This window comes from Antechinus flavipes, chromosome 1 (assembly GCF_016432865.1).
Source record: "Antechinus flavipes isolate AdamAnt ecotype Samford, QLD, Australia chromosome 1, AdamAnt_v2, whole genome shotgun sequence".
Lineage (NCBI taxonomy): Eukaryota > Metazoa > Chordata > Mammalia > Dasyuromorphia > Dasyuridae > Antechinus > Antechinus flavipes.
The window spans coordinates 176,491,472-176,513,123 of NC_067398.1; the positions used below are offsets into that span (position 1 = coordinate 176,491,472).

The window sequence follows — 21,652 nt, forward strand, 5'->3', positions numbered from 1 at the left end:
AAGTGTCCAATAGGTAATTGGTGAAATGAAACTAGAATTCATGAAGATGAAGGCTGAATATACTGGTTTGACAGCCATTTGTGACTGATAAAGAATGAGATTAAGCTGTTTTTGAGTAGAATCACAAAATCTTACCATTATAAAGGACCATTTAGTCCTACCTGTATCTATAAAATTTTTCCTCTATAATATCTTCACCAAGTAGAAAGCCAACTTTTACTTCAAGCTCTCTAGTCACTGGAGGGAGGATGTGTATCTTAATCTGAGTTCTGTGAATTTAAATAAAAATTCTGATAATTGTATTTCATATAATTTATTTTCTTGGGTACACACACATACATATTTAATTTTATATATTTAGAGACAGAACTAAGAAGTGGTAAACAGTTCTCACCAGATGGGGCTGATAAAACCCCAAAAGATTAAGAGCTTTTGTTCCACTGAGCAGAAATCCACTACTGACTGAGACAGTCTATTAAACTTTTGTTTTATTACACTAAAGTTGTAAACTTTCCCTAACGCTGGGTTTAAATCTATCTCTATGCATCTGCCATTAATGACTTCTAGCTCTACCCTCTGGAGCTAAGCAGAACTAATAAGATCCCTATTCCTGATAACTTTAAGGATTTGGAGGAGGAGGATATATTTCTCCTTGCTCTGCTTTACTGATGTCAAATCTCTCCCCCAGACAACCTGTTTCTTCAATTAGTCTTCAGATGGCATGGTTTAAACCTTCTCACTATCCTGCTTGTCCTTCTCTAAAAGTGCTACAAAATAGCATGCCCAAGGCTGTACGTAACATTGCAGATTCACTCTGACCACATTGGAACTGATACTTTCCATGTGTAGATATTCTTTATCTCTTTATATAGTCTAAGAACTCATTAACTTTTTTCTTCTTGTGTTAGATTGTTGACTCTTGTTCAGTTTGCAGTCAACTAAAACATGTATATATGTGTGTGTGTGTTTATGTATATATGTATGTGTATATGTGTGTTTGTGTGTTTTACATATTATACACATACACGCAATCTACCTTTGGCAATATATGCCATTGAACTATATCACACAGAAAAGATTTAAAAAAATCTTTATTAAGTTTCATCTTATTAAATTTACTAAATGACTGCAGGAGCCAGTTCTGTAGGAGGCCAGAATGAATAAAGAGTCGTGATATTTATTTTCTGTGACCAGAAAAAAAAGAAGAGAGTAGGTGATATTACAGAGAAGTTTTTGAGGAATGAAGCAAAGAGGTTGAGGGAGCTTCTATCAATTAGCCTAAGAAGATTAGTGAATCAGTAAAGTAGGAGATGCCAACTACAGAAAACTTGGGTATTCATAGGGACTTGGGGAAAGAGGAAAAAAGATCTGGAACACATGTTCCACATGAGGCAATGAGATAGAAATTCAATAAAAAGAGATCAAAACTATTGTCAAAATGCAATGAGTGCTTAAGAAAACAAAAAAAAGGTCAGAAGGAAACAGAAAAGAGGCAATTTTGCTACTACCTTTTGAAATTTAATATACATTTTTAAAGCAAATTATATAAATGAAATTCATAGTTACACAAGTCTTTGTACATTTTGTATGTTTGTATTTAATGCTTAAGCTAATTAATTAAAATGATTAAATGAATGAAATAAAACATTATTAAATAATTAAAAAGGAGAATTTTAAAAAGAAATAGTGAAATCTCATCTAAGTTCATGTTCCATAAATGTGTAGTGGTGAAATCAACAGTTAGACTGTGAATTCCCGTGATTCTTTCATCCTCAAAGCAAGAGCGGGAAATTCATATGGTAAGAATTTTATTTTACTAAAGTGATGGTATATGTATAAAGAGGCATAAACACACGGTAATTTGAGGGTAGAGAAAGAATACATGACTAGGGGTGTCATGGAATGCTTCACAGAGTGGTAGGAACTTTAGCTAAACCTTGAAGCGCCATTAGGATTCTAAGAGATGAAAATGAGAAGGAATATATTGTAATCATGTACACAGAAGCTTATGTGAATTGTTTTTATTGAACCTTTATAAATGAAGATTGATAGGTTGGAATCATGAAATGTTAGGGAAGCAAAGCATTCCAGGGCATTGGATAGTGAAACATTAAAGTGGTAGAACACAGGGCACAGGGTGCCTATGAAGGTAAATTAAGTCATAGTGAAATGAAGATATAGGGATGGGTCAAATGAAGGTTCCTTGAAATATAAAGTGTGTGAGAAAGTACAATAACTATAAATGTAATGTAAGTGAGACGTCAGCAAAAAAAAGTCATAAGAAATAAAAAGACAGAGACATTTAAATATTAAGGGGAAGTGGTTCAGATACAAAATAAACATTTTACATCCTAGAAAAGGTCTGTGGCTTGGACAGCTCAATAGGATATGCAGAAACTAAGGAAGACCAATGAACTTGCCTCAGTGGCATAAATTGTATTTTTTAACTTTACATCAAGTTGAACATCTGCATAAAACTCCACAAGAATTCTGTGAAGTATAAGTGGCACATTAGGATGGATCACCTTAAGTCTTTGGCAGAATACCTTGCTGACTTCTACTTCCTTCTTGGTGGTTCTAAATTTTAGAGCAGAGGCTTTGAGGTATTTAAAGAGTAGAGGCTTCTGCTCATCTGAGGCTATGGGTTATTGCCCTAGCTAAAAGAACACAGAAAAATAGCTGAAAAGGGCATTGTCAGATTTAAGCTGAAGACAGTACAGTACCACTTAGAACGGTCAGTGGCTAAATGTGGTAAAAGATTGTGGTTGGGCAATGAAGAATAAGTTAAGCAAATATAGTGGATTTACCTGTCCAGCAGAGACTCTGTCCTGAGAAAACCCTAGCTTCGAAAAAACCTACCCGGTCCATTATGGTAGCTGCATAGCAACTGAGTGATCTGCTAGGACCAGTCCTACAGCAGTCCAGAGGTCTTATTTAGCTTATTAACAGATTGACCAATCTAACACATCATTCTCTATAAGGAAAGCCCAAGCTAAGTTGCTAACTCACAGAGATCCTAAATCCTTTGAGACCAGCTCATATAAGCAACAGAGCAACTCACCTTCACCGGTGCTATAATCAATTATAATGCCGAGAACTTTGTGACAATTTTATTTCAGAAGAAAAGACACTGAAGACCTGCACTTCTGGAGTTGTTAATATCCTTGTTCACATATGTTCCCTATATTGTACTTTAAGTTCATGCCCACTTTTTTGTATTTGGAGGAGATTAGATTCCTAGTTTCGACACGATTTATCAGTACTTTTTTTTTGCTATTTCATTTGAATAAATATTTTTGGCTAAAGATCCATGTCTATCCGATGAATGATAAAGAGAACATCACCAATAGGTGCTCATAAGTTAGGGTTGGGAAGATAGTCAACCTTATGGTTACCTTTACATTTTTGGGTATAGTATCAGTTTCCCTTGGTGATTTACTCTGCCCAATGAATGTTGATTATAAGAGTAAGCTCAGAGAAAGTATTACAGAGGGATAGAATGCTATATCTGGTAACTAGAATTTTAAAGTTTAGTATTTTAAAGGTGGTGAAATTTTGTCATTTATTGAGATTTCAGGTTTCCTCATTCTAGTATGAAATTGAAATAGAACTGATCCCTTTTTGAGATTTGGATGTTTCAAGAAGATAATCTGCTAAAAGTAAAGTTTTTGATCTATTACTTTTGAAAATTTCAGTTTTCAAAAATTAGAATAATGTACAGTTCTGATATCAAACCAATTTTAACTCTGATCAACAAAGAACTGCTTTACAGAGGTTGTACAATCAATAGAAATCTTAGGAAAAATAATTCCATGTCATCCTGAAACTTATAATGGTAATGTTGGGCAAAGTCTGATATGAATCCTAGAATTTAGAAAAGTTTACTTTTCTTAACACTTACCACTTCTAGCTGTGTGACTCTGGGCAAGTCACTTAACCCCAATTGCCTCAGCAAAAACAACAAAAAAAGAGAGACAGATCAGGAAAAAAAAATTCTGTTCTCAAACAATCACAATCAAGGGGGAAAATGAAGTTACGAATTTCAAAAATTTCTTTGATAAGTTTGGGTTTTAAAGTGCCAGGTAGTTCAAAACCCTCTTACAATGTGCTTGTGGATTAAAAATATGATGGATTATAATAGTTTCACTTTAACAACCTTCTCTTACCTGTCTCCCCCCCCGAAAAAAATGTTAGGAGACACCTAAAGTAGCAAGATTTTAGTGCAGAGTTCTGGGCCTGGATTTAGGAAGTCCAGAGTTCAAATTCAGCCTCAGACATTTACTAGCTTGTGATGTTGAACAAGCCATTAAATATCTGTCTGTCTCAATTTCATCATCTATAAAGTGAGAATAATAATAGTACCCACCTCCCAGGATTATTGTAAAAATCAAATGTGATAATATTTGTAAAGCACTTTGTACAATGCCTGGCACATAGTAGGAACTATAAATAATGATGATGATGATGAAAGATCTGAACACAAGTTTTATATGAAGTCAAAATATGATAGTCATGTAAAAAAGAAAACACAGCCTTAAATTTCATTAATGGCATGGTAATGCAATCACAGAAAGATTTAAATCACTGTAATCTCTCATGATCAAGCCATTTTCAGCATTCAGCATTTAGTTTTCTTGGTTTGCAGTGGTTTTCCACATCCTTCTGCAACTCACTTTACAACTGAGGAAACTGAGATAATCAGGGTACTTGCCGAGTGCCACAAAGCAGTAAGTATCTGAGGCCTATTTGAATTTAGATCCTCCTGACTCCAGGGCCAGCATTCTATCCATTGTACCACCTAGCTGCCTTCTCAATTTCTTTCCAGTGAAGTTAATATATATTTATCAAAGTTAAAGTATTCAAACATTTCTTAGATTGAGGTTTATTTCAGTGCAGGATGTCAATGGTTATAGAAAAGATTCTTATAATAGGTAAAAAAAAATTACATCGTTGTGATTTCTAGGATTCTAGGATTACATGACACTGAAATTTAAAATTTCTAGTTATTTTAATATGGGATGAAGTGTGAAAGTATGAATCAAATCAACATCAACTTTTTTGACCCCTTTTGTAAGTTTTATTCCAACTGTGTATTGATTGGCCTTGTAAAATATATCATCAAAATCACCTCAAAATCCTGGACTTTTCCAAATGTAATCACTTCCTCTAGAATTCTAAGGATGACTCTCTATCACAAACTCATTTGCCAGAGAATAGTTGGAAAAATAAAGATTTGGGAATATAGAGATTTGGGAAGTTCTATATTTTTTGCTTTGTATAATAAAGCTCATTAAAATCCTATTCTAATTCCTTATCGTGAACTGGAGATGACTCTGTTCTCAAAGGTTGTATTCAACTTAGTCATGCAGATCCTAGCAATATGAAAACATTTCAAAAATGAGGCTCGTAAAAGACTAAGACTATATGTCTATCATTGGAGAACTAGTCCACCTAAATCCAGAAAGACTCATCATTTAAAGGTTATCTATCAGGTGATGACTTAAAAAATATAACAACTTATTATTCAATCATTTTAGTTGTATTTGACATTTCACGGCCCTATTTAGGATTTTCTTGATAAAGGTACAACAGTGATTTGCCATTTCCTTCTCTAACCAACTTCACAGATGAGGAAACTGAAGCAAACAGGGTTAAGTGACTTGCCCAGGGACTACATATGCTGAGATAAGTCTTCCTGCTTCAAAGCCTGACACTATATTTACTGTGCCACCTAGCTGTCCTATAACAACTCATGCAGAAGAACTAATAAAGTAGAGTGCAGTTGTGATTTGTGTCAATGAAGGAAGTAAGCACTCAGTGAAATTGCAGATCTTTTGAAGTATAATGTGATCAAGACTACACAGTTGTGACAAAGCATGGCAGGAAAAGGACATTAAAATAGCAAATAGGCAAATTTGAGCTATCTAGAGTAAATATGCCTGATTAATTATACATTCTCTGGACTCAAGAATGAAGCAATAAATAGAAATTTCTTACACAGCATGTTTAGGTTGTATAATTTGAAAGCTTTTTTCCCAATGAGAGGGAAAAGCAACGTGTTCATTTTTTTAACTGTAATTTTTAACATAACTGTTCATCAGCTGCAATGGGGAACGTAAGAAAAATTGAAATTGTCCATTTTTGTATGGTTTTGGTATTAGAAATGGAGCATATAATAATTATCACAACATTACTTTTTTGTTGATAACTTTGACTTTGCACAGGGATATTATTCTAGGAATTTCAAAGTCTTTCCAATATATTATCTCACAAAACTTGACACTATCACCTTGAGGTAATTGATAGGCACAGTTTATCATTCCCACTTCACAGATGATGAGCTGGAAATAAAGATGTGAAATTCTTTTTCCAAGGTCACATAATGAGTCACTAGACAGCTAGGAATAGAATATATTTTTCAAAATTCACTAGTCTTTCTATTTATGTTGTCTCTCTCTATTAAGTGTATTGTGGTTGAAAACATAGTAACATAATACATTCTTCATTTATTTTACTGAACATCTGTTATATATATTTACACAATCAATATATTAATCTGTACTATATTTTTATAGACACTAATATTTAGGGATGCTTATGACTGCTGAAATAGAATTAAATAAAATATTCATCAATGAATGCAAGACTTGCTTTTTATGCTAAGAAAAAATATTAAAATTGGGAGCAAGATGGTTTCTAGGTTCCAACCACAAACCAAAGCCAATTTTATGTGGATTCAACAGCAGACATTGCCCTCAGATGCTCAGAAGGTTCCCAAAGAAGCCAATGGGAACCACATGCATGTACCAGTGGGCACACATTAGTCCTATATTTATGGATGTTTGTTTAAATTGAACAAAATAAAAAATATTTTAGTTGGTAGAAAATACAAGATTGCTCATAACCTTGAATGAATAAAAAGTAAGTATGTGAATTAAACACAAGCAATGCAAATAAATGCAAAATAAATTCTGTTGTATAAACAAAGATAAGTTCTTTATCATTTCCTAAAGGGTAATGAGAGGGCACTTCAAGTCATTCCCACTTTGCCCAATTAGCAAGTTCACCTTAGGAGAACTCTATTGCCATCCATGTGAGTGTTGGGAGAGGTTCATAGACTGAATAAATGCAGATGTAAGAGAATAATCTTTTGGAAATAATAGCTACCTCATTTTAATCAAGAATAATCTAGTCCTAATTTCAGATGACATCTCAAATACATTTGAAAATATTTTGAAATCAGTTGCAATCATTAATCTATAAACTCTAGAGAGAAAAGGGTCATAAGATATATCTAGATCAGTCCTTCATGTGATAGATGAAAAGACAGCCTCAGAAAATGTGTGTGTGTGTGTATGTTGTGTGTGTACGTGTGTGTACACATGTATGTGTGTACGTCCACCCCCTAAGAAACAGCCCATTGTCACATTAAGAAAACCAAGAATTTGATGTAATAATAAAGATGATTTTTCTTCATCTTTTAAAATATACTACATAGGTATAAAGGGATAGAATTTGACATTTGGCATGATAATCTCTAATTGTCAAATAGGAAGTCCTAGGTTAAATGTGAATTTTTTCCCTCTCATATTTTGGTAGAACATAATGTGGTTTTTTGGTGCAGCTATTTTCAAGCACCTCTTTGCTTTTATTTTGTTTAATTCAGTGTGCCATTAAAAGGCTTGCTAACTCAAGCCTTCATGATTACACATGGTGTAAGGAAGTAGTACCCTTGCAGACTGGTATTTCAGACAAGCCCTCCTTTATGCAACGCCTAGGCCTGCCATGTTAAATGAAAGGCTCATTAAAGAGCATTAAGGGACTCTTTAAGCAGACTGCTACCATGTGCTTGTAACCCTCCAGCATAATTTACAAGGATGAGACAGCAGTGTGTTATGTTACCAATAGGACTATTGTCCTTCATAGCCTCAAGCATATTGAGCCATGATTTGCTAGAATGTCATAGTAACTCTAAAGAGCAGCACTTTCAAATAGGATATTTTAAAACCATGAACATGATAAACAGTATAAAACTAAAGGCTTAAAAAACTTATTTAGATTTATAGTGGAAAAAAGTTTGTTTTTTTTATCATATTTTAAATATGTTACCATATTAATTATAGAGTAGGTGGTGAATAAATGAAATTGTGCAACGAATAAATTGAATTTTTATTCAAGTTGACCCAAGTTCTGAATTTTTTTAATGTTTCTACTGATCTTTGGTATGACATTTGTCTTTATAAGAGAATTGGAATATTTTACAGATGTTCTGGTTAATGGGTGAAATAACCTACAAATTATTAAATTTATTAGTATCCACATTATCCTATTCCCACTCATCCTGAGCACTGTGCATTCTAAAAAATGTTACTTACTATGCTTAGTGCTTTAAAAAAAAGCAGATTATGTCACATAACCTTTATAAAAATCTTTAAAATATTAGTTTCTTTGTTCTTGATAAAGGACAAAATGTAAATACATATCACTCAATGAGTCAAATATATAACTGCATATAGAAAGAATTACTTAAGAATATTAAAAGAGAGTGGATTAATATTTTTTGGGGGAGGAGGAGCATAAAAAACATGTTTACTAGCTCAACCAAGTCAAAATGTACCTAAGGTAAAGGTCAGAGAATGCTTCATTCCCTGCTGAGCAAATGGTCAGGAAGCACATTTGTCTGCATTTCCTGTCATAACAGGAAGAATGTAACTTCTTCCTTTCCACAATAGCTTAAGCTCTACCTCCTAACTACAGCTTTTTTTTTTTTTTCTCCCTCAGGGCCTTCCAAATCAATCCTTGCAAGCAGAAGGCAGAGAGAGCTGTCTCTGGCTCTAGTTTCCAAACACAGTGGTATTTGTTGAAATGTCTACTACTCTGATTTCTTGAGTCAGATTGTTATTTCAAATTAAGAGCCATCCCTTGCAAATATATAGTCAATATGATTATTATTATTATTATTATTAAGGGGCAAAAGTAATACAGAAATACAGACTGCAATATAGCATGCAAATAAAATTCAATATGATATAAATGCACATTTAAAAAGATCCATATTTATTCTTGAACTGTAGCTATGGTAGTTGGAAAAATAGATTTTTCCAAAGAATATAAGGTACCTTTTATAATAGTATGAGATGAATTTCAATGGCAAATCATATTACACTATTATAAATTACTTTTAAAACATTGGTGCTTAATGAAAAAAATAGAAAAGAGCTTTCTTGGAAGCTGGTAAATTATATACTAAAGTAGACAGCTTGCTGTAGTGGAAAATAGAAATAGATTTAGTCAAGGAACCTGCATTTAAATTCTTGTTCTGCTACTCACTATCTTTGTGTTGGTGGCTATTTACTATCTGTGTAATTGAGCAAATTATTAACCTCTGTGGGTCTTGGTTTCTGCATTTATAAAATAAGATGATTGATTTTTATAAATTTTGTGGATTTTTCTTGTTTTAAATTTATTATTTTAAGTCTTGAAGGAAAAAACAAAACTATTCTCAAGGATGAAATAGTTCAACACCTATTTTTATTTTGAACTCTGGATCATCCAATCATAGAATTAGAATGTTGGAAGAAACCTCAGAAGCCACCAACAAGTCTTTTTAAGCCTTGCTCCAGGTATACAAATGAATGAAGTAATCCCCACTCACAAAAAAATTATATCTACTGGGGAAGGTAATAATTGCATGTAAAGAGAATATAACCATAAATGCAAATAAATCTAAAGTAGTTAGACAGTAGTTATACAGTTTGGAAGGGAAGGCACTCAAAAGAGGCATTAAGAAAAGTTTAATATAGAAGGCAATATCAAAGTTTAGTCTTAAAGAAAGTGAGAGATTCAGGGAGGTAGAGGTAAGCCAGTGCAAAGACAGAAATACATGAGATGAGATACTGTGTGTGAGAAAGAAAGAAGTCTAGTTTTGCAGAATGGTAGAGGGGCAGGGCAGTTAGACAGTATAGAGTAGAACACTGGATTGAAATTAGAAAGACTCATCTTTATGAATTCAAATTTGACCTCAGATACTTACTAAATGTATGACCTTGGACAAGTCACTGTTGAAAAACAACATATGGTGTTTCCTCCCTAATCTTAGACTTCAGTTTCATCAACTGTAAAATGAGTTGGAGAAGAAAATGTCAACCACTTCAGTATCTTTGTGAAGAACCCCAAATGAGTCAGAGAGTTGGACACAATTGAAATGATCGAACAATAACAGGGTAGGGGTGTGGGTAGCACTGAACAATAAAGTTGGAAAGAGAAATTAGGAAAAAGTTGTGTAGGGTTTTATAATCTAAATAGGAGAGTTTATATAGGGAGCTATTGGAGACTCCTTGAGGGCAAGAGAATTTTTTTTTTTTTATCTTGTAGCCTCAGCATCTAATACAGTGCCTTGAGCATGATATTTGGTTAACAAAATTCTTGTCAAACTGAATTAAATTGAACCTCCATGACAAGGATGAATTCCATTTACAATGCTTCTGATGAGTTGCAATCTAGTCTCTGCTTGAAGATTTTCAGAGAAGAGAGATTTACTATGCCATGAAACCTCTCCTTGCCATTTTTAAGTACTTAAAGAATATTACAATTGAAAAGAAATTTTTTGATCAAAATCTATAAGGAGAATAAGAAGAATTGAAAGGGTTTAAAAATGTTCCTCAAGCCACGTAGCTAAGTAAGGTTCTAAGGCTACTACTGTATAGATGAACATAGGGTGGTTCAATTTAGAATCACAGGTCTAGACTCAGAAGAGACTTTAAAGAATATTTAACCCAATTCTCCCATTTAATAGATGAGGAAATTGAGGTTGAGAGATTTAGTGACTAATCAGGGGTCAGACAGGAAGTAAATGGTGAAGGCACAATTTGAAATCAGGCCCTATGGTTCCAAATTCAGCATTCTTTTCATTATTATCATTCACTTATTCAGTTGTGTTTGATTCTTCATTGCCCCATGGACTACTGCATGCCAGGACCTTCAATAATTTACTGAGAAGTATGGAAGTTTGTAGAATGAGCATTCAATTTGGACTTTGGCAATTGGAATATATTTTTATATATTGCTTTGTGAAATATGAGCTTATTATGATTCTATAAAAACACGTAAAATCTTTCAGTAATTCATATCATAAAAGTACTTAATCTACTGAAAAGTTGAAATATTAGTATCAGTTTTTTATGAAATCTGATTAAGATGTGAATTTATAACCTAATACCATAGCTATCCTTTTCATGCATAACAATTTAATATTTTATTTTTAATGAAGATTACATTTCATTTAAAATATGAAATATTTAAAAATGTTCAGTGTGATAAGAAAAAGCTAAAAATGTAAAAACTAGAATCAGGAAACATGGAAATATGAAACATTCAGCTAATTTTTGTTGACCATGATTTGACCTTTGACTATAAATATAGAAGACAACTTAAAAAAAATTAGTAATTTATGCTATTTCAAATAGTAATGTTTACCTCTTCATCCTGAAATATGCATTTTATTTGAATTTAAAAAAGATGTTTAAACATATTTTTACTTATTTAGGAAACCATTGAAATTATTAGTTTGAAAATTAATTTAATTATTATCAGTACATAAAAATGCTAAGGGGCTATATCCATACTTATCTGTCTGGACTTTGCAATTTCTTCCTATTGCTTTTCAATTATATACTGAGTCTTCAATGAAGAGTGTAAAGGAGAAAAAATAGAGAAAGAAGAAAAAAAAACTATTCTTAAATATTCTATTCGATGGACTTAACAGCAATTCTATTATTAGGCTAAAGGTTTTGCCCACGTCTTAACAGTCTGCAAATGTCTTATTATTTTTTTCCCTTCTTGATAACAGTTAACCCCAATGGACTCTTTCCATAAAAGCAAGGCTAAATTCACCGAGACATCATTTTAATTTTCTTCACTAGATAACAGTGATAGATTTAGAAGCCTATCTGCTTGTTGCTATACAGTTCAAACCAGTTCAAACAGTTTTGGTCTATCTAGACTCTTCTGATTTCACTGTGAAGAAACCAATGTCCAGGCCTCATTGACTCACATGTTCCTCTCTGAAATGGAAAGTTGCCTTTTAATAACTGTAAAATCTGTATATTTTTGCCAATGCTTTTTCATGTACTTAAGTAGACCACAACTTGTCAGTTGATAGATAAATCTAAGAGAGTTAGCCTGAATCACAAAAAGACTTAACCAAAGATATACAATTAGTTAACCCGCTTCTAAGAATTAAGTTTAAAAAAATAATAACTATCCATAAAAATGCCTTTCTTGACTTTTCTTTCTGGTCATTAACTTTCCATTTCATCAAATATTTCTCATGTACATGTGATCAAATTAATTTTTCAAACTAGTCATATAAACTAGTTTAAATTTAAGGGAAAAAGCTATCAGTTGTTTCAAAACAATCTCTTATTTAAAAAAAAAAACAAAAAATTTAAAACAATGACAGATGTGACAACTAAGTGAAATGCATGCTTTCTCAGAAAGAAATTAATTTAAAAGTCAGGTATTCCATATAATTTGAACAATAAAATCATAAAGCCAGCCAGAAAGACTGAGGCTGCCTTGACTTAACTTTTTTTTTTTTTAGTTAAAGATTGAAAAAAGATGATTTTTGCTATTTGTTATTGAAATGTTAGTGGTAACTAGGGCAGATTGATAGGGGTTTTAACCCAGGGCTGGAAATTATCCAAGGAGGGATGAAATCTACCTTGGGACAGGAGATTTAAAGGAGAGGTGATAGCAATTGTGCTCCTCTAAGGAGGAGGAAGAGGCAGAACCTAGTAGTAAAATGCAGTTTTGGCTTGGTAGAATACGCAAAAGAGGGATTTAAATAGAGATAGAGAATAGGATTTCACTGAGAGATTAAGGATTGGATAGATTCTTTCATCCACCTAAAACTGGACCTGGTAAAATCCAACTTGTACGTAGGGTTGGGGCTAGGATAAGGAGCCCCTCTCTGATTGACCATTTCCTCTTCCCTTCTCCAGAAAGCCAGTCCCTTTAGTAACTCAAACAGCAGCTGGTCTTATAGTATACCCTCTCACCTAAACACTGAAGGACTAGCCATCCATCTGTTCTCAGATAATGGAAAAGGGGCCTCCACAGCTCCGATACAAGGCAGAAAAAAGGAAGAGGATACTTCTGATGTTTTCCCTGCATCTCTCTGTTTCAGGGTCTTTTGACTTTTCTTTGGAAGGGTGTTGACCTAATGTTTGTGAACTTTTTGGGAAAGTATTTTGATAACTTTCAACATTTTTTTTTTTGTAAAATTCTACATTTTATTTAAGAACAGTTTTTCCAAGGAGTTCATTCATCATAATAAGAGTTTATGGCATAAAGAAAGGCTATGAATTTGACCTATATTTTCCCCTTCTCTGGCATCTCAAACTTTTATAAAACCCAAAGGATCTGGGAGGAAACCTAGGTTTCAAGCATAGATTGCCCTGTAAGGAGGTAAAAAGTGGCACTACAGGGATCCTATACTCTGTTAGGTGGAGGGTTCCCTGGGAATATGATGAATATTTATCCTGCTTGCCTCAGTTTCCTCATCTGTAAAATGACAAACCATTCCAGTGTCTTTGCCAAGATCCCAAATGGGATCATGAAGACTCACTCACAAATCAAATCTAAATCAAAGACCATATCTTCAAAGGAAACAAAAAATTTCAGTTCTCTTCCCCTTCTCAGCATAGCCTGCCAGAATAGAGGAGATAGTTAGCTGTAGAAAATTAAGGCTGGACAATTATGCGGGGGAGTCATCCCTTAAATTCCCCATCTCCAAGACTCTTTTTCCTTTCCAAGTTTTTATCTTTCAAATTCCTTAAATATTAATGGAGAGGGGAGAGAAGAAGAGTTTGATGCCGCTTGAAAGCAAAGTATACCTTGACGAATCTAAAAGCAATCACTGTCTTCGTTACTGGTTCTGTTATGGCAATAAATAGATCTAGACCAACAGCTAACGTGGAATAGTAGGTAAAGCTTGGGGGGGTTGAGCTTGGAGTTAGGAAGATTTATCTTCAAATCTGGCCTCAGATATGTATTAATTGTGTGACCCTGGACAAGTCATTTTATCCTGCTTGCCTCAGTTTCCTCATCTGTAAAATGACAAACCATTCCAGTGTCTTTGCCAAGATCCCAAATGGGATCATGAAGACTCACTCACAAATCAAATCTAAATCAAAGACCATATCTTCAAAGGAAACAAAAAATTTCAGTGAATTGGTTGAAAATGATGAATTGGGTGTCAAGAGAACTGCATCCTAATCAATATACTTTTTTCCTCCCTGAGGCTATTGAAGTTAAGTGACTTGTCCAGGGTCACACAGCTAGGAAGAGTTAAGTGTTTGAGGTTAGATTTGGACTCAGATCCTCCTGACTTCAGGGCTGGTGCTCTATCCACTGCATCACCGGGCTGCCCCTAGTCACTGTTCTGAAATTAACTATGGGTCTCTGTTTCCTTCCATATCAAATAAAAGTGTTGGACAAAGTTCAGCTCTACTAGTCTCAAACTATGAAATCTGTGCTTCATTTCATTCTCTTTCAGCCTAGCTACAAACTGACTGAGTTAAAGATGCCTTTCTCCAAAAATTTGAAAATGACTTCCTTTCCCTTGAGCTTCCTTTTCCTCTTCTGTAAAATCAATAATTGATTCTTAAGGTTCCTTCCAATTCTGATATAGTACATTATTATAGGTGTGTATGAGTGTGTGTGTGTGTGTGTGTGTGTGTGTGTGTGTGTGTAAAACATCTCAAATCCTATTTCAGTCCTGTCTCTCTTCAAAAGCTTCTGTCTCTCTGCAATAAGAGTAATCACGGGGAGGGGGTGGAGGAAGGGAGGGGAAAAATCGGAAGAGAAGTGAATGCAAGGGATAATGTTGTAAAAAATTACCCTGGCATGAGTTCTATCAATAAAAAGTATTAAAAAACAAACAAACAAACAAACAAAAAAAGAGTAATCATTTCTTCTCTTAAACCTCACTAACTCTTCCAACCCATCTGGGTTATTTGAATGACAAGTGTGAAGAAATAACTGAATTTAGCACCTCGTTTTAAAGAAATAATTAATTTAGCATTTCTTGGGAGGCAGGATGGTCAGTTTCCCTTCACATCAATAGCCTCATAGCATCTTGGAATCTGTATCTGTTCCATAAGGTGGGAGTGGGGAACAATGTTATCAACATCTTCTTCCCCAGATTCCAGAAACTGAGGGTACTTTTAGTTCTGCTTGCCCCAAGTATAAAAATTCCCAGTTACATCTCTGAATTGGAATCCTTTTGAGTACATAGTTGGTAAGCTTTTGATAAGTTTGTACGTGTGTGCAAAATGTTCTATTCATTACAGTAAGTTTAAAGTCAGGGCCCAAAAGTCTTGTGGAAAGATACCCCTTCCCACTCATCCAACAGACCATCTGCTTCCCCATCTGCTTCCCTATAATAATTCTACATAATCTTTCCACCATTATCCACAAACTTCCAGTGCAACCAACATTCTTTGATTCTATTATCATTTCTCTACCCTTCTGCCTATTCCTAAATTTCCTAATAAGTCCTTAGAGCTCTTCCTTCCATTAGTCCATTCACTCTCTTGAACTCAATAGGCTTTAGCCTATTAAGGCTAATGAAGTACAGGGCTCAGAAAACTGATGCCCCAGAGGGCTCAAATGACTTGTCACACAGGAAATCCAAAATAAAGGAAGGATTTGAACTCTGTTCTTCTAACTATAGGGTTATATTCTTTCCACTGTACCATACTTTGTTGTCCAGTTATTTTTAAGTTGTGACTGATTCTTTTTGTGTGTGTGTATGTGCGTGTGTTTTTGCTGAGGCAATTGGGAGTAAGTGACCTGCCCAGGATCACATAGCCAGGAAGTGTTGTGTCTTGATTTGAACTCAGGTCCTCCTGACTTCAGGGCTGGTGTTCTATTCACTACACCAACTAGCTGCCTCTGATTCTTTATAACACTATTTGGGATTTTCTTGGCAAAGATTCTGGAGTTATTTGCCATTTCCTGTTCCAGCTCATTTTATAAATGAGGAAACTGAACAAACAGAATAAAGTGACTTGCCCAGGGTCACATAGCTGTAAGTATCTGAATTCAGATTGGAACTGGGGAAGTTGAATCTTCCTGATAGCAGCCTCAGCCTTTCTATTAGACCACTACCTGCTTTATGTACCAAGTTATGTTAGATATTTTAAAGTATACCTGTTAAAGTATAAGCTGAAGAAAATAATTTTATTCAGATTAGAAATTAATAAAAATAGTTAATAACGGACACTTTTAGCTAAATTTCCTATGTTATTTATAGTACATAAAATATTTATTTTACTAAAGGAGATTTATGAAATGTTTTCGACTTTTAGCTATATAGTATCTCTACTGTTAAACTGTATCTGGTAATGTATATTTTAAAATATTTAATTGTACTGCATTCTAAAACAGCTATTTTTTTATGTAACTTCAAATTTTGCCTCAAAATTTTGTGTCCTTTTATGTCTATATTTCTTAATACTGGTTAAGAAAACACTTTTATACATCTATATCCAGAGAAACTCCTTCATTTTCTGAGTATTCCTAATATCGCTTTTAAGAAAACATGGCAGTTAAGCTTCCATTGGGACAATCCATTGTAGAGCTCATTGGGAAGAGGAAGATTTGAAAGAAATGACAATATTAATAATACCTTCCTTTACCTTACAATGTATTAACACATAGTTTAAAGGAGACAAAGGTTAAGAATACTTCATGACATGACATTATGCATAGCAGTAGTTGCCTTGTATTTTAATGAGATCTTATGAGTCTTATCCTTTTAGCCTTTTTCAAGTAGCTCATGATCATTTCCATGGAAGAAAAGTTGACAACCAAATATTAGGTATAAGATATATAAGATATCAATGTATAAGAAAGTTTCTCTATTAAAGAAAAGATTAGCCTCTTCACTAGAACACACATTATAGGAGGGCTGATATTATTCTGTTCTCTTACTGATTTAATTTATTAATATCAAATTTAAGTCTATTGTCCTTACCTGAAAAGCAAGCAGGAAAAATGTTCTTAAGAATATGTTCTATAGGTATTAGTTAGCTTCTAAAAACAATACAAAACACATATCATTTTCCCCACAAAAGCCTGACACAGAATTTAAGTGCATTTTTACATTACTAATTTTCAATATTATGGCTAAAAATGACATAAGCATCTATGGTTGCAACTATATTTAATCCAGGAAAGATGTTTCAGTGACTAGATCATCCAAATAATAGTACTGAAATTTTTGCATCCCTGTTTGAATATTATAGTGCTTTCTTTATAAGACCTATTTAAAGGTCATGAATGTCAGAGGTTTAACTATCCATGAGATTTGTCTTCTCTATTAAATGGAATTTTTAAAGTTAATTTTATTATTCTAAAAATTACCTCTCATTATTAGTGATTGCTTGGCATAGTGGATAGAAAGTCAATCAGGCATGGATTCAAATCTTGCCTCTGACATACAATGACTCTGTGACCCTAGAGACTCTGTTAGACTTTAAGTGTCACAGAGGTTCCCAATCTGTATTGCTGGATAAGGTTTCTTCATCTGGGAATTCCTTATGCCAGTAAAATCAAAGGGACAGTTCCTATTTTTATAAAATTAATTCAGAACAATTTAAACAAAGTATAAGATCTCAGTGAAATGTGCAGAGTCCAAAGGGTTACTGATAAATGCTGATCAATATTTCAGTTTCAATTTTGATTCCAAATAATTAATTAAAACAAACATGATAGATGGAATTGTTATTTTCTGGAATAATCAATAGCAATAACAACTTGTAGGGAAAATATATTCTATATATTTTAGCTAAATAGATATATTATAGATAGAATATATCTATCATAAACCATAACAACATTTATCTTTTAAACTTAATTTTGTGCCACAAATAGCTTAAGTTGTACATATACTAAAGCATGAACAATGTAGTGAAACAAGTTTGAAAACTGAAAAATTTTAAAAAATGACAAAGATAAATATATTTTTAATTATCATTATAATTTTTTTGGTCATGGTTGTCAGGGTTAAATGACTTGTCCAGGATTCCACAGTTAAGAAATGTCAAGTATCTCAGTACAGTTTTAAATTCAGGTTCTCTGGACTTCAGGGCTGATGCTCTATCCACTATACTGTCTAGCTGCCCCGTTGAGTTTTCTTTAATTTTAATTAATTTTTTGCAAGGCAATTGAGGTTAAGTAACTTGTCCAGAGTCACATAGCTTGTGTCAAGTGTCTAATGCTGGATTTGAACTCAGGTTTTCCTCTCTCTAGGAGTGGTGCTTTATCTATCACATAAAGTAGTTATTATAGACATATTTAGTTCTAGGCCTGAGAAAAGTACTCTATACCATGTCTTTCCTTGTGCATCCCATATCTACAAGGGAGATATATTGTTTTTGCCTGAGGAAAAGGGAGAATTGGAGAATGCAGAGACATTAAAAAGTAAACAATATACTATCAGCTTTCCTTATTGAAATTATAGCTTTGCTACAGCAGATCTACCCTACTCCATCCACAATCCATGATTCCTCTGAGAGTTCCAGTGCTTAGACAAAATTGAGATAATAGGAGAATGGATTTAGAACCAGAAGAAACATAAGGAATTATCATCCATCAAAATTATTTTGCAAATGAGGAAACTGAGGTCCAGAAAACTTAGGTGACTTGGTCAATGTCCCACAGGAAGCAACAGGGCCTAAACATAGATAGACCTACTAAGTCTAGATCCAGTATTCTTGACACTACACAAAGCTGACTCTATGGCATAGTACCCGCATGGGCCTCATTCTCAAGAATGATTCTCTCCTATTTAGTACTGGAAAGTTTAAGAGAGTACTACATTTATCCTTACCCATTCTTAGAAAATTTAACTGCTATACAGTTAAATCTTATCTCCCTTCTTATTTTGTTAACTCACTGAAGTCTGGGATTATACACAACACAATTTTATATCCCTCACATTCCTGACTTACTAAACATATTATTGACTTGAAAATTGAAGCACATTTAGATTTCATATTACAAAAACATCATCACTGAAGTCTTTAAGTACTCTGTTTGGATGCAGAGAGCAGTCAGAATAGGTTATCCTTAGTCATATAGATACAATTACTGAGTACTTAGAACTTTCTTCTTTTTATACATTCTTAATTAATTTAACTGGTGTGTATGTGCATATTTTTTCTCTGTATAGTTTAAGTTACCAAAACATACATTTTTATTAAGAAGTGAAATCCTAAGATGTTATTCTTGAATCTAGTCTCGAGTCAACTTTCTAGTGAATAGAATGAATATAGCTTTATAACAAAAAATATAACACATTGTAAATATGACTCCACTTAATATGTGAGCATTTTTCTTATGTTATGTTTATGGACCCAGCAATTTAAGTTCAAAATATTCTCAACACTTTGAAAACTCTTGAGGAAAAAGCAAATAATCCAATAGAAGCAATAATGCAAATAAAATTTCAAATTACTTACCTGTCTGTTACGTTCATCCATAATCCTCGTGATCTGAATCTTTTTTCTCCCCATAGTCCCCGTTTTTCTTCTCTCTCTCGTTCCTAAAATTATGTATTTTTTCCTTCTCTTTTCTTTCTCTTTCCCGTTTCCTCCAAACAAACCTCCTTCTTCAGCACTTGCACTACTCAGTTCACAGATCCCTGCATTCGTTCCTGCTAAATATAAAACACACACACACACAAAAAACCATTACCATAAAATAAAATAAAAAGCAAACTAGCTTCATAAAGTTGTGTCTTATTTTTATCAATGAGATAATTTTGGAATTGTACAAATAAATTAAAACAAGTATTAAAGTTGTATCGTATATCATATGTAAAGGCATATTAACTATGAACCGTTTGTTTTTATAATTAAAATTATCTCATAATTAATTTAATAAGTTATTAAAATTATGAAAACTATGCTTTAAAACCTGATATTTCAATAATATCTCTTCCAAAGTGTTTCTTAATGTTTTTTTATGGAATTAGGTGTCTCTTTTTTATTATTCACTATTATAACATGACAAAGTACCTAAATCAGAGAGTTAATGAACCTTTCTATACCTGAGTATGCTAAGTAGGCCAGCTAATTCATTTCTGAAGAGAAAACAATCTTGTGTTTTGACAGCAGAGGTGATAACGTCCCTAGTTATGCAAATAAGATGGACCATTATTAAAGTGGCATTTGATATATGGAAATGTCAACTAGTTTAAATCTAAATACTTTAATCTCATTTTTTAAAAAATCACATATACAAACAAAAACTCCCATATAACATTTCTATGCAAATCCAGAAAACACAACATGGGTTATATCAATGATGATACTTTGACTTTCCAAAATATGTTACAGCAATACATATTTATGTGTATCAATTATTTATTGTACATGTTTTTAAAAAATCCTCCCTGAGTACCAATGTTTGTTTTACATTGAAGAAATCTTCTATCACTTATGAAATCAATTGAAAAAAGGAAACAATAGTCAATAATAAAAGTGATATAAATAAAAATGCTGACACATTTATTTAATTCACATGTTAACAAAATCATGAACCTACTGGTTGAAGAGGCCAAAAAAGTGCATGTCAACAACAACTTTATAAAAAATTACTTTTAGAAACTTACTAAATCTTTAGAAAAAATGAAGTTAAAGAAAAGATAATCAATAATTTAATAAACTCAAGAAATATAGAACCTTATGAGTCTGCATGTTCCTTTATATTTTAATGCTTTTTTTCTTGTTTTTTATTTGAGAAACCGAGGCTTCACAAAATATAAAAGCAAACAAAGAAAAGAAACCTTTCATACTAGACTCTCTATGTAGAAGCAATACATTTCCTAATTCTATGTATTTTCATATGGAATATTTAATTATTTTACACATGGCTTGGAATTTCCCTGTTTACTTTTACTTGCTGTTCTGACAACCAAGCTGATAAATTCCTACAATATGTTATGTAACATTAAGCCAATGTCCTGGCTATTTAATCTATTATTTGGCTCCAATTCAAAATTATTGGAGCAGAAAAGCTGTTACACACTTATTCTGATATTCAGTTACCTTTTGATTTCTTTGCATTAACTGTTAAATACTTTATCACCTTGAATGAACGTCTAAAATTTTTTTTATGATCAGCTAATTGCAATAGCTATTATGATATAATTAGTTCTAGTGGATTAAACAGTGCTCAGACACTAAGAATATCTATTCCCTTTTGCTAAATGCCTTTGTAGAAAATTCATGCCCGATTTTGGCTCAGAGTACATATAGGTTGAGTAACATCAAGACCATGATGTGATAAGCAAAAACTATTGCTACAACTGTTTCTTTAGGAATTGGAAATAGTTCAAAACTTTTTGTGACATACAAATTACATATATTGACATAGTTATTGTTAGCAATGTCTTCCAACATTTGCTGTTAAAAATATTAAACTATACATTATAATATAAAAAACCTGCAAAACATAATTGTATCACACATTTGATATCCATCTATTTTTAGAAAGTCTTAAATATCAGTCAACTGCATTGCTTTCCTATGTTTCCTATAGTCTTACCTTAAGTACAAACAGCAAGTTAGAATAGTATTTC

At 33.0% G+C, this 21,652-nt stretch overlaps 1 protein-coding gene across 16 annotated transcripts in view; it reads right to left on the reverse strand.

Moving 5' to 3' along the window:
• The window catches only part of MEF2C (myocyte enhancer factor 2C), a 211,104-nt gene that overhangs the window by 104,010 nt on the left and 85,442 nt on the right, over positions 1-21,652 (reverse strand). For 13 of the 16 annotated variants that reach the window (XM_051993423.1, XM_051993334.1, XM_051993441.1 and 10 more), the window contains one exon: positions 19,530-19,726. In XM_051993423.1, coding sequence (XP_051849383.1) covers positions 19,530-19,583 — 54 coding nt within the window. In that variant the 5' untranslated portion in view covers positions 19,584-19,726. Of the gene's footprint in view, positions 1-19,529; positions 19,727-20,119; positions 20,218-21,652 lie in introns of those variants that run through there. The other 3 variants (XM_051993351.1, XM_051993368.1, XM_051993376.1) reach the window with 2 other exon arrangements.